Genomic DNA, 12731 nt, shown 5'->3' on the forward strand with positions numbered 1-12731 from the left:
CACGCACACACACACACACACACACACACACAGACACACACACGCACAGACACAGACACACACACGCACACACACACACGCGCACAGACACATACACACACAGACACACGCACACACAAACACACACACACACGCACAGACACACACACGCACAGACACAGACACACACAGACACATGCGTGCATGTGTTTGCATGCATGCACACATAAATAATGTATTTGAAAGACATTCATGTAAAATCATTCAGGTAGAAAAAAAGCTGTTGAATAAAGATTTTTAAAGTAAATTAACAAGCATTTCAGATTAAATCAGAGCATCAGAGCAGTAAGCTGCAAGTGCTTGCTTTCTTTAATTACGTAAGACAACAATACCTGCATTGCAATTTTCTGAAAAGAATATAAGATCCTCCCCCCCAGCTCTCTCTCTCTCTAACTGCATTATTGATCAAAGAGCAGTTTAGTTTGGCCCTATATAGATTGTGCCTGGTTCTCCAGGTGATTACTTTTGCCTTATTAATGGCTGGAACTGAAAGTGCCATTCTGTGCAAATACACCTCATTAAAGGCCTATTCAGTAGCTCCTCTAATTACTCATAGAGAACCATACAGACACAGAGTAAGAGAATAAGAAAAAAGCACAGGGAGAGAGCTAGAGAAAGAGAGAGATTAGAGAGAAAGAGAGAGATTAGCGTGAAAGAGAGAGATTAGACACCAAGTAAAGCACTCACAGAACTGAATAAACCAGAGAAGGAGGTCAAGCTAATTATTACTACATATAGAGGAATGTGCACCAGTGTAGCCAAAGGTCATGCTGTTTACAATATACTTAATGTAGGAATTAAAGTGTTTTGTAGTCTTATCAAGCTTGTTAATTAGTCCTTTGTGCAGGGTTACATTATTCTATGTCTGAGAACATGCCCAAACCTTTTGTTGTTTATTTAAGTGCTCCACCATGTACGCAGCGAGCATGAGCTTCTACCTGACCGGCTCTCATGCTTAATTAGTAGCGTCTATTTGAGGCATTTAGTTTCTTTTGAGTGGCTTTTAAAAGGTAGTTTTAAAGTATGTGTCTGTCTGTGCTGGGGAGGCACGTATGTGTTGGATGCTTGTTCATGGCTGTGCGAGTCTCTCATGAATCAGTATTTGCTATCTTTCTGGAGGCTAGTGTGCAGCCTACTCTTTGCTCCTTTTGCATGTTGCTTTGTATAGCTTGTACTGCTGTGTGCTTTTTCTGTGGTACACAGGGACATATTTATAGGTACACCACTTCTCTTCCAAATGGCCCATTCTCTCAGATCCAGATTTATTTGTAGCATATAGACCTTTACAGCCCTCTTATTGAAGACCAGTTTGAAGTGTCAGTTCCCTGTGCATATGACAATAAAGTACAGTGGATGTATTAGTGCTTCTTCTGCTCCAACATAAAGACTTTAACCTGATGTAGGGTTGCTTAGTTACCTGATAAGTTATTATGGGGTGTGGTGGAAGAAGGCAGGACAATAAACTATACAGTATAGAGGTATTCGTTGCCAGTAGTGAAATACTGATATAATCTATTCTGTACAGCAATGTAAAACCATTCGCATTGTACCTTATTGTTAGCTATAGCCAGTTTCCTTCAAAAAACTGTGCAAAACCAGTGACCATACTAATCATCCCCATCCAGTGGGAGTTATTATGGCTGTGTTCGGCAGGCAACGTGTGCCCTTGTGTCTCAGGGTGAGCTGGTCCGAGCCACTGGCTGCCAATCTTGCACTGCTGCTGAGCTTGGCTGAACTGTCCTCTGAGCTCTGCTGTGGACAGGGGCAGACTGAATAAAAGAGAAGAGGGTGGGGAAGGGAAGAATAAAGGAGTGGAGCAAGGGAAGACACACTTGTCCTCTGCCCTCTGAGAACTGTTTTAATAGAGCCTTTGTTTCCAGCTTGTCACTCAACATAACAAGGGAAACAGCTCTAGCCGGTGCACTCCTCTTCCACACTCCTTCATCATTCTCATACTTTCTCTGGGAGCCTTTCTCTTTCATGTTTTCACTTGCTCTCTGTCTCTCATTTTTCTTCACAGCTTCTTGCATCTTTATTCTGCTCCTCCCCTTTATCAGTCATTAATCTTGTTTTTATATTTTGTGTTCTGTCTCTCTCTCTCTCTCTCTCTCTCTCTCTCTCTCTCTCTTTCTCTCTTTCTCTCTCTTTCTATCTCAATTCAGTTCAGGTAAAGGTTTATTGACAATTATTTTCAGTTACGTTATTGCCAAATCCTGCAAATGACAATTGATAGAGTTATTAGGAGAAGTCATGAATCATAGAGCTAATTTAGGTACATTAAATAAAATAATATATTAAATTAAATAATATATACAGGAAATTTGACAATGTAAAATCAATATATAGAAACATTTAAATACATACGAAAAGGTATATATAGTAAATATTAGTTGCGTTACGTTTCTTCACGTTGTCATGGTAAGACAGAGTAGTTGTGCTCTCTCGCTTTAAGTTAGTGAAATTAAGTTGAACTGATATGCTATATATCATCTTAGACTTGCAACACCTTGGATTATCATGGCCAAACCTTTACTACCTTTCCATTCTTATGAAGGCATGTGAATGGCATCACTGAAAATAACATGCATAAATAAATCCTTTGCCATCTCTAGTGTGTATGTTAGTCATGGGGTCATAGGCAGTGCGATGTCTGTGCTACATTTGGACTTTTCCAGGAGTCGTGAACTGTATAGGTGACGAAGCCACAAATAGGCCCAGCAACCTATCACAAGCCTGTCTGTAGCCAGTGATCAAAAGCAGGCAGGGAAAGGTTCGAACAGCCTGAAATGGGCAGAAACAGCCATGGGGGAAAGTACACAGCGCTTCACGAAACACTATGAGTGTTAAAGAGCCCTTCGTTTGAGAACAGGGCTGCGTTCAGTAATGTGCAGTGCATTTTGCAGCAGATTCCACTGAATGGTTGTATGCACGAGCATTCAGTTGGACGTGCTTCGCCACACACACAGCACTCTGCTACATGTGAGACACTTGCAGGTGACAATGAAGGAGGACCAGAGTGGGAAAAGAGGAATCATGGGTAGATTAGCTGACGTGGTCTCCTATGGCGGAGACTCCTTGTCATCATAAGCATATCCTAGCCCCTCCTTCAGCTTTTCTACATGAAGGGGACTTGGAATGGATTCAGACTAATTCTCTTCTTTCTGGAGTGAGGGCATTTTTAAATTCCAACCACCTCTGTGTTCTGCCAAGTCCAAATCCACCCACCACAAAGAGCATGAGAGATTTCATCATAGCAGCCCAGCGGGAGTGCCCTTAAAAAATAGTTTTCATCTGCAGTATTTCTGTTGAGCTCAGATGATAAGATAACGAGGGTCTTTTGGGTGGTGTTTGCTGGGTGTGCACTGCAGAGATCTAACCTGCTTTATGTTTATGGGCCTGTTTTTCGATCTGTTAATGGCATTAGATATTAGAAGGTGACCAACTTCTAAATCAACTTCAAATTGTGTGTTTCCGAAGATGTTTGAAAATCATTAGTCGCCTGGATGCCACCCAGGGCCGCTGACATAAGAGCAAGCGTACGTTCTGCCTTGTGGGGAAGGATCTTTCAGGGCGCTAGCTGGAGCCTTCGGTCAGTGGGGCAGAGTGTGTGTTGCAGCCCAGGTGAACCCTTGTTATTGTGGTGCCTACATCCACTTCCATCTGCTACCTGTGGGATTTCACCTTCACCTATGCTGACATGTGCAGCCCATGTTCAGCATGAAGAAGAACAGTCGAAAGACTGTAGAATGCAAATGGCTCAAGCTATGGGTGTGACAAACTAGACTGCAACTGAACATAAGCAGAGCATTTAAATTCACAAACTGAGTGATGGAATATGATGAATGTTGGGGGGAAAAACACTCAGGTTGGAAGCTATCATGGACCAGGGGACAAGAGTAAGATATAAATGTTAAGAGTGAAATCAAATATTCGGATAAACCAGTGTTCCAGACCCAGCAGGCTTTGCTTTTATGGTCTGCATTTTGTACTGTTAAACCGTTTTTCTAGCTGCGTTCCCGAATAGTCATAAAGTAATCTAGGACTCTTTTGTAGTGCAAACTGATATGGTAATATGACTTATTACATCAGTAAAAAATACTAAAGGAGAAGAATACATTAGTAATAGTTATTAAGCAATAGGTAATTTTGCCACTGAAGGTTTGTACTAAAACTCCTTTTCGTGTGTAGCAACTCTGGTAACAATATTCTTCATGCTCAGGACACTGTGTTCTGGTTTCAGACATATGTAATCAGTCTCCATTACTACAATCAGCCATCAGTCTGGCATCAGTGCATGGTTCAGTCTGGCATCAGTGCATGGTTACGTCTGGCCCCTGAAACTCCAATGGTGCTGCAGCTGCCTTCGGCTAAAGCACCCTGCAGCAGCAGGACAAGGAAGAGTGAGCGCTGGTGAGAGATGTCAGGACTTAAGCAAAGTCATTTTCAGGATGATAGAGGCTGGCACATCTGTGGCAGCCATAATGAACCCATCCCAGACCTAGTGGGAGTGCTTAATCATCCTAAAACCTCTCTGTGTCTACTCTCATCCCTGTTTAATAACCAGCTCGGCCCTCTGCCCACTACTGCCAAATGATACATTATTGCAAATATGATGTCCTGTAAATATTAAAACATGTTTGTTTGGCTTGGTATTGAATTTAGGCCCAGTCCTTTATGAGAAGTGCACTGTGGTTGTGCTTTGTTGTAGATGGGGTGAAGTGGTCAAAGTGAGCACATCCATAAAGATTTCTAATGGAATTAGTTTTGAGATTTATGGATGATCTTCAAAAAAACCAAAACAACATTAGTATGGGAAATAGGATATTTATCTTATGTTATCAACTATAGTAGTGGTCTGTAATTAAGTGCATGCAATCTATTACTGTACTTAAGAACCTTTTTGTGCTTTATTAGAGTTCTGTTTTTGAGTTTTTTGCTTTCTTATCAGTGTCCACTTCTGGACACTGTCTGCCTTCATTCAGCTGCATTTCAGTGTGTGTGTTGGGACTGGGGACAGACACACATGGATGCTGTCACTGCGCTCTCATTTAAACTCAAGTAGCAGAGCACAGCGCATATTTTAATTGGCTGATTTACTTTTATCTGTTTGGCCTTTAGATATACAACAGGAACAGTGAAAAAAAAAAGAAAGGACGGACAATCTTGGATGTTCCTACTGGTTTGCTGACTACTGATGATTTATGATAGCTGATAATAATATTGAAATCATTTGTTGGGCTGTTGAACAGACCTGTGTGCCCAGTGAGTAACATTAGAATCGTCTCACTTAAAGTGGGAGAAACAAAGCAGGAAGATTGAAAATACTAAACAACATAACTATAATCACTGTACACTTGATACATAACTCCATTAAAATGCAAGTATGTTTGTACTTTAGTGTCAGTTTTTTAATGAAAATCCACTTTAATTGGTTATATACACCCAATATTATCCATCCCTTTAATCCTGTTACATATTTATGTACATGTCTTTCTGCTTTAGTGTTTTGACTAATTAACCGTGTTAAGTATCTAGTAAATTATGACCATAGTATGTTTTGTCTTCATAAGGCTGCTTACCGTGCTATGTAGATGGAGCAGAGTCTTCCTGCATGCAGTTTTTATGGCAAGCAGAGCAGCCCCAGTGCTGTGGTACTGTTGACAGGAAGAATGGTGTCAGTAGAACTCAGTGGGGGCATGCAGTGTCTAAAAAGGCACTAAGTAGGGCAAACATGTGTTCAGTTGTAATCATTAGCTAAGATGCTGGGTAATTATTTATTACTCAGGTAAACTGTACAAAACCTCTTGCTCCTCAATTCCCCACTCTGACCCCTCTCTGTAGATATCGATGAATGTTCCGAGGGATTTGTGGAGTGTGACAGTCATGCTACCTGTGTGAACTTACCTGGCTGGTACCACTGTGAGTGCCGCGATGGATACCATGATAATGGCATGCTCACAGTCAATGGAGAGTCTTGTGAAGGTAATCCAACTGCTGTAGTCTACTGTCCTATTTTCCAAGAAGTAAAAAAGTCTCAGACATTTTCATGATGACCTAATCCTCTCTCTCCCTCCCTTTATATTTCTAGATATAGATGAGTGTAAATCGGGCAGAAGTACCTGTGCCAATGACACCATCTGTTTCAACCTGGATGGCGGGTACGACTGCAGGTGTCCCCATGGACACAACTGCACTGGCGACTGTATCCACGACAACAAGGTGAAACACAACGGTCAGATCTGGGTCTTGGACAATGACCGGTGCTCCGTCTGCTCATGCCAAGTGAGTGAGGAACTGTGGGTAGGATGGACAATTGCCATTGATCAGACAATGTATTGATCAGTAGAGTACTTAAATAAAAGCAAAACCAAAATAGTGTATAATGAACTCAGATGGGAAACCTAGTGTAGCCCCTGTATCTGAATGTGCCTCTCATTTGTAATAATCAATTGTCATTTTGCAATAGTTAGTATTAAAATTGAATGTGGAAGTAAAAGTAACTCGATCCTTGATTTCTACACATATGTAGATACTATAATGGTAGGGAAAGGAGATACTTAATAAGTGATATGTAAAAAGAGTTTTATTATACTATAACAGTTTGTAAGTATGAATTGAATTTACATCAGTCCTCCCTTAAGCCTCCCTTAAGTGCTGGGTGACGATGGAAGTTAATTGCTGCTAATTTGACGTATGCTTTGAAGTGTTTTAAGAATAGTATTTCCATTAAACCTGCTGACCTCCATATGTTCCCCTGCTCACATTCAATAATTAAGTCTATAATTGAAATGTTTTCTTCTGTCTGAAGGTGTCATGAAAGAAGATGGGTTCTTAGATATGAAATAATCAGTCTACCAATTAGTCACTTCATGGTGAAGGACAGAGTGAGAAAATAATTTCTAATTAGGGGACTCATTTTAGTTGATTTGAAAATGGGGAAACTGTCAGTCAATATTAGCGTCTCTGTGGTTGACTGAACAGAAGCACAAACATGTAATTGTATTTGTGAAGTGGAAAGGTTTTTTTTTTTTCTCAGATCTACTGGTCACTGAATGATCAAGGTTATCTGCCTTGCTTGCAGTAACAGGCACGATCATCCTTTCAGGACCAAAGTGATGCCTTCATACTCTGACCACCCACTTCATAAGAAACATAGTAATTAGAAACTCCGTGTAGCCCATTTGTTTCCATGCATAGCTTGTGTTAGCCACACAAATGGCCTCTTTCTCAGTGGTCAGTCTCAATAACAGGGCTCCTGTTGGCTGGATATTTTTAGGTGTCAGACCATTCTTAAGCCACCAGTGACACTGATTTGGGAAAAAATCCAATAGCATTGCTTTGCCTGATACACTCATACCAACACCCACTACAGTGTTAGTGTCACTACCAAATTAAGAATGGTCCACCACATAGATAGTATCCAGTCAGCAATGGTCCTGACCAGTGATTTATTGAACAGAGGATGCCTATGTATATATTTGCACGTATATAAAATGCACCTGTCAGATTTGTGCACCTATTAAAATGATCAGTGCCAAGTGCATAGTAAGGGCTTCCAATAAAGTGCTTGATGACTATATGCTCTACATATTTTAAATGTTCTCCTTTGGCCTTGGCAACACAGCACCTACTTCATACACACAGGCATGTGTGCACACATGCAAGAAACACGGCCACACGCATGTTTACTCAGGTTATGTAGAGGCTGCATTAGCTGTATGTGTTGGTCTTCAGATGGGACAGGTGATGTGCAGGCGTATGGTGTGTGACTGCGAGAACCCCACCGTGGACCTGTTCTGCTGCCCGGAGTGTGACCCACGCCTCAGCTCCCAGTGCTTGCACCAAAACGGTCTGCTCACCTACGCCAGCGGAGATAGCTGGACTGAAAACTGCCAACAGTGCCAGTGTCTGGTGAGAAGCGCATGCATGCATTCACACACACACACACACACACACACACACACACACACACACACACACACACACACACACACACACACACACACACACACACACACACACACACACACACACAGAGCACAGAATACTTCATGGTGTTATTTTATTAAATGAGAGGGAAAATCCGTGAAAAATGCATAACCAGCCATCTGTGAGAAGCGACACACACACATATAGAAATTTATTTGGGTCTAATGGTCTAAAGGTCAATTATCTGAACACAGATTTTAGTTAAGCGCTGGACTAAGTACACGGTAGTGGGCACTCTTCATTTCAAGTCAGATTTAGCTCAGGACCTAGATGCCTCAGTTCCATAAAGTCTTTCCTACTCTTCAATCTGCTAACACAGAGAGTGGCTGCTTTGTTTAACAATCGGTTGATCTCTGTTATCTTCACTGTGGCACTGATAACCACCACTTTGATCAATTACATAGGACACAGCACAAACTCATGGGACTGTAGTGATTCATTACACCATTTGTAAGCAGCAGTATTTAATGGCTTTGATACAGCTAAAATCATTTTGCTTAAAGCCAGTAGTTAGCATTTTGGCCACTATCCAACCGAAGATAGGAAAGTTATATTAAGTAATCAAACACTTTCTTGCCATTAGTGGTGTGTGATGTTAATCTCTGCAGAGCAGGGAAAGCGATCATCAGCGGTGCCTTCATTCATTTTTCATTGCATCACTCTCCCGCTTTCTCGCTCTGCTGGCTCCATGCCCCTCCTGCGGAGTAAGGAAACAGGAACACGTTCCTACACGTTCCTCTTTTTGTGATGAGACACCGCACTCCTGCCTCCCTCATATCACAGCTGTTCCCCCAACCCATCCATATGTTCATCAGATGCAAATGACTTACTTGTCATTCATGAGGGCGAGTTTCTGCTCTTCAAGAAAAAAAAAAAAGTCTGCTCCTATTGTGGCTCCCTCTTGGGTAGCGCCTTACAACAGATCACCAGTGCTGTTCTCTGGGGCTACCATAACCCTCTGGGTGGAGGTGTGTCTGATGGTTTGTGCTTCCAAACAGATCAAACACAGCTGAAAACCCTCAGACCCCTCTGCTCCCACCCTCTTCTCCCAATCACACACACACACACACACACACACACGCACACACACACACACACACACACACACATTAGGATTTGAACACAGAGGTGCAGTGGGAGTGGTGCTTCACATAGAGGAAGTTTTTATTCATCTAGTGCTGTTCCTGCTGGACAGAGGCATGAGTTTTCACAGGCAGTAAAGGCAGTGTGTGTGTGTGCGTGTGTGTGTGTGTGTGTGCGTGCGTGCGTGCGTGCGTGCGTGCGTGCGTGCGTGCGAGTGTGTGTGTGTGCGTGCGTGCGTGCGTGCGCGCGCGCGTGCGTGCGTGCGTGCGTGCGTGCGTGCGTGCGTGCGTGCGTGTGCGTGTGTGCGTGTGAGATAGAGAGAGAGAGAGAGAGAGAGAGAGAGAGATTTATTTTAATTGTCACCTCAGTGGCAGGACAGCAGAGTACAAGGAGTGGGATGAAATGAATGGAGGATGAAAGGCAAAAGAAGACAGCAGAGTGGAAGACAGAAAGGAAGCAGGAGCACGGCTGAGGCTGAATAAAAGAACCTGAAGTGTGCAAGGGAGAGAGCGCGAGAGGGTGAGACAGGAGAGTCTGCAGAAAAGAGAAAGAGGAGAAAATGAATCAGAAAGGAGGGGCAAGCAGGTGAGAATGAAAAGGGAATGAGACACAGAAGCCAAGAGCAGCTGGCTGTGGGCCATGCTGGCCAAGCGAGAGGAGAACGCCCAGCAGGAGAGCAGCTCCCAGCCGCTGCGCACTGCCTGCTCCAGGACGCTACACCATGCACGGGCCCCACAGCGGGTGGTGCTCCTCCTGTACATGGGTGCAGGTGTGTGAACGCCCGCGCCCTGCACACACCCCTTCTCCTGCTTTCCACTGGGGGAAGCAGTACCTCGGCCTTTGTCCTGCCACAATTCAAACGGCGCAAGTTCTGGAAAGATTTTACCAGTGAAAATGATTGAGTCCACGGGCAAATGAGCTTAACCAGTGGGGCACACGATTGTTTGAATGACTGGAAAATAATAAGCACAGTGCGTAAAAAAATATGTTGTATAATATCCACTGAGCTGGCAGTTTCTTAGGTACACTTTGTAGCTGTTCCTAGAAGCTACCAATCCTTTTTCAGCCAGTTTTGTGTAGTCAAAAGTTAGTTGAGTGACAGAAACGTGTTCTCAGCACAGCTGTGCCATGTTTAAGGTGCATTTTTTTTCCACGAATGACCTGTTTTTAAAAAGTGCAAGGCATATCTTCCTATTACGTGTATGTAAGTTATAAACCCGGTCACTCAAACAGAGGTCAATAACGGCGGACACAGTGAAGCTCCAATACGGTGTGGGTGGGGGCAGACCACAGCTGACACACACACACAGACATCCAGCACCTCCACAGGCTAACACGACCACACAAACGTATTTTCTCTCTTCTACTCTCTCTCTGTCTCTGTCTTCCTTTGTGCTGCAAAGGTAAAATGAAAGCCACCCAGAGCTAAATCATTGCTTATTCTGATCTATAAGGTTGGCTGAAAGGTAAGACCTGTATTTGAGGGACGTATTGAGACTAGCACTCAGTTCATATGAGTTGTGAGGAACGAGGACTGGTGTGTTTTGTTCCAGAGAGTCTGAGGTTCTTCATAAATCTCTGCACTCTAGATATATTTTTTATTTTGTTGCTCGAGACTTGTTGTGTGAAATATCATGTGGACTTTAATTAACAGACAGCAAGTGAGCTAATCTGCAGTGCTATTAGTGATAGAGCAGTGCTATTGTCTGTGGAAAAGTGTCAAACAGCTGGGGCAGGCAAAGGGTCATTTTCATTACAGAGGCAGTAACTATTAAACTGCATGTTATTCATTGCAGTGCACTCAAAGACTTCGGAGGAATGAACCCCCTCACTCTTAACAAGTGTTGGAAGAAGTGTAACATTCTCTTCTCCTCTCCTGAAAGACTATATAGGTGATTGTGGAAGCTATTGAGACTGCAGAAAAGGATGATCTAGTTTAGTTTAGCTCTGCAGAGTATGTAAGAGGGCACACAGGGTGGGAAAGGGATGTTAATCAGCAACGCACAGACACCGTCGTTTCCTTCGTAAAGCTGCGGGCTCTTGCTCGCGCGTTTGTGTTGTGCGGCCTCTAGCAGGGCGAGGTGGACTGCTGGCCCGTGTCGTGCCCACCGGCAGATTGCGACTTCATGCTGGTGCCCGAAGGCGAGTGCTGCACCCGCTGCGTCTCGGACCCATGCCAGGCACAGAGGGTCCGCAACGACATCACCAAGACGTGTGAGGATGAGCATGGCATCACGCGCTTCAGCGGATCTTCCTGGGTCAAACACGGCACAGAGTGCACCCTCTGCCAGTGCAAGGTGTTGCCACGGCACCCGCCAACCACAACAACACACTCATATTCGGCTAGGCCTCGTGGTAGATAATAATCAACATTCTCTGCGTAAATGTCAGTGAAGTCCTATTATCAGCAAAGAAACAACATGAGCATTGGAGGGTTTTGGCTAGCAAGGTCATATCTATAACTGCTTGAGTGTCTTCTCTACCATGTTGCTGACAGTCTTCTTCTCTCTCTCTCTTCTGCAGAATGGACATATCTGTTGCTCAGTGGACCCCATGTGCCTTTAGCTATAACCCTGAATGCTAAAGGCATTTGTACAGTGTTTCTCCATTTAAAAGAAACTCACCCTTTTCACTTTGCCCCAAATCTACTTTATACCAAATGCAAAATGTGTATTATACCAAACTGATGACAGAGAACCTCACTGTTCATATCAGGAGGAAACCATTTCTTCACGTTGATGTGAAAAAGCTCATCTGAAGTACTGCTCTGTATACAATGCTATATACACTGGCATGGCCACACTGGATGTTAAAAAGCATATTCTTTCATTTCTAACACTTTGCCAAAACAGAAGTAGGGACCCTAGATATTAAGTAAACGTTAGTGCACTTCTGTCCGCCACATGGAAGTTGGCTATATTTTGTGATTCCATAGCACTTTTTTTTACACTTTACTGTCTTTTTCTTTTGTTTTATTTCACAGATTTAAATGATTCTTCCGCTTGCTCTTGTCTAATAGTGAAATAAAGTATTTCCATTTCCATTTACAAATGCGTTGCCCTTTTTGTTTGCTGTCTTCACAATTGGTAATGGATGGTATTGGGTAACATGGGACAATCACACACTGATTATGGCAGGATCAATGATAACATTCTTGAAGTCCAGCCTATGTCATATTGTGAAGCTTTATAAAGCATCTTGGCATAAATATTTGTGGCTGTGATGAACTTTAAATTTGGGTGTCATCATCCTAGCTTGGTTTAATTAATTTATCCAGTTTTACACACCCCCTTCCCCCTTATATGTTTCAAGGTGCAGATATTTGATCAGAGACAGGAAAGGTATTAGCAGTTGCAGTAAAAGCAGCATATTCAGAAGTACACTTTACACAGTACACACCATCCAAGGTCATTCAGGAGGCATGAGGTTGCTTTTCTCAGTCTTGCTCTCCTCAGAGTACATACTGACCTCCAGGAGTCCAAATGGTGATCCACTTGGTCAATTTTAGAAAGTACCATTGTCAGCAGCGCCTTTTCAGCCACAGAGAACTCAGGCAACAGTAACGTTGCGCCCATAAAACAATAAGTAATTAACTATCCAAATGACTGTATCAGTCCTTA

General features: G+C 43.0%; 1 protein-coding gene across 3 annotated transcripts in view; it reads left to right on the plus strand.

Moving 5' to 3' along the window:
• nell2a (neural EGFL like 2a) overlaps nucleotides 1-12158 on the plus strand; it is a 47363-nt gene extending 35205 nt beyond the window's left edge. For 2 of the 3 annotated variants that reach the window (XM_027001046.2, XM_027001043.2), the window contains 5 exons: nucleotides 5881-6021; nucleotides 6128-6321; nucleotides 7774-7950; nucleotides 11184-11408; nucleotides 11635-12158. In XM_027001046.2, coding sequence (XP_026856847.2) covers nucleotides 5881-6021; nucleotides 6128-6321; nucleotides 7774-7950; nucleotides 11184-11408; nucleotides 11635-11676 — 779 coding nt within the window. In that variant the 3' untranslated portion in view covers nucleotides 11677-12158. The remainder of the gene's footprint in view (nucleotides 1-5880; nucleotides 6022-6127; nucleotides 6322-7773; nucleotides 7951-11183; nucleotides 11409-11634) is intronic. The other variant, XM_027001044.2, reaches the window with a different exon arrangement.
• Nucleotides 12159-12731: the final 573 nt, after the last annotated feature.

This window comes from Electrophorus electricus, chromosome 2, assembly GCF_013358815.1.
Source record: "Electrophorus electricus isolate fEleEle1 chromosome 2, fEleEle1.pri, whole genome shotgun sequence".
NCBI lineage: Eukaryota > Metazoa > Chordata > Actinopteri > Gymnotiformes > Gymnotidae > Electrophorus > Electrophorus electricus.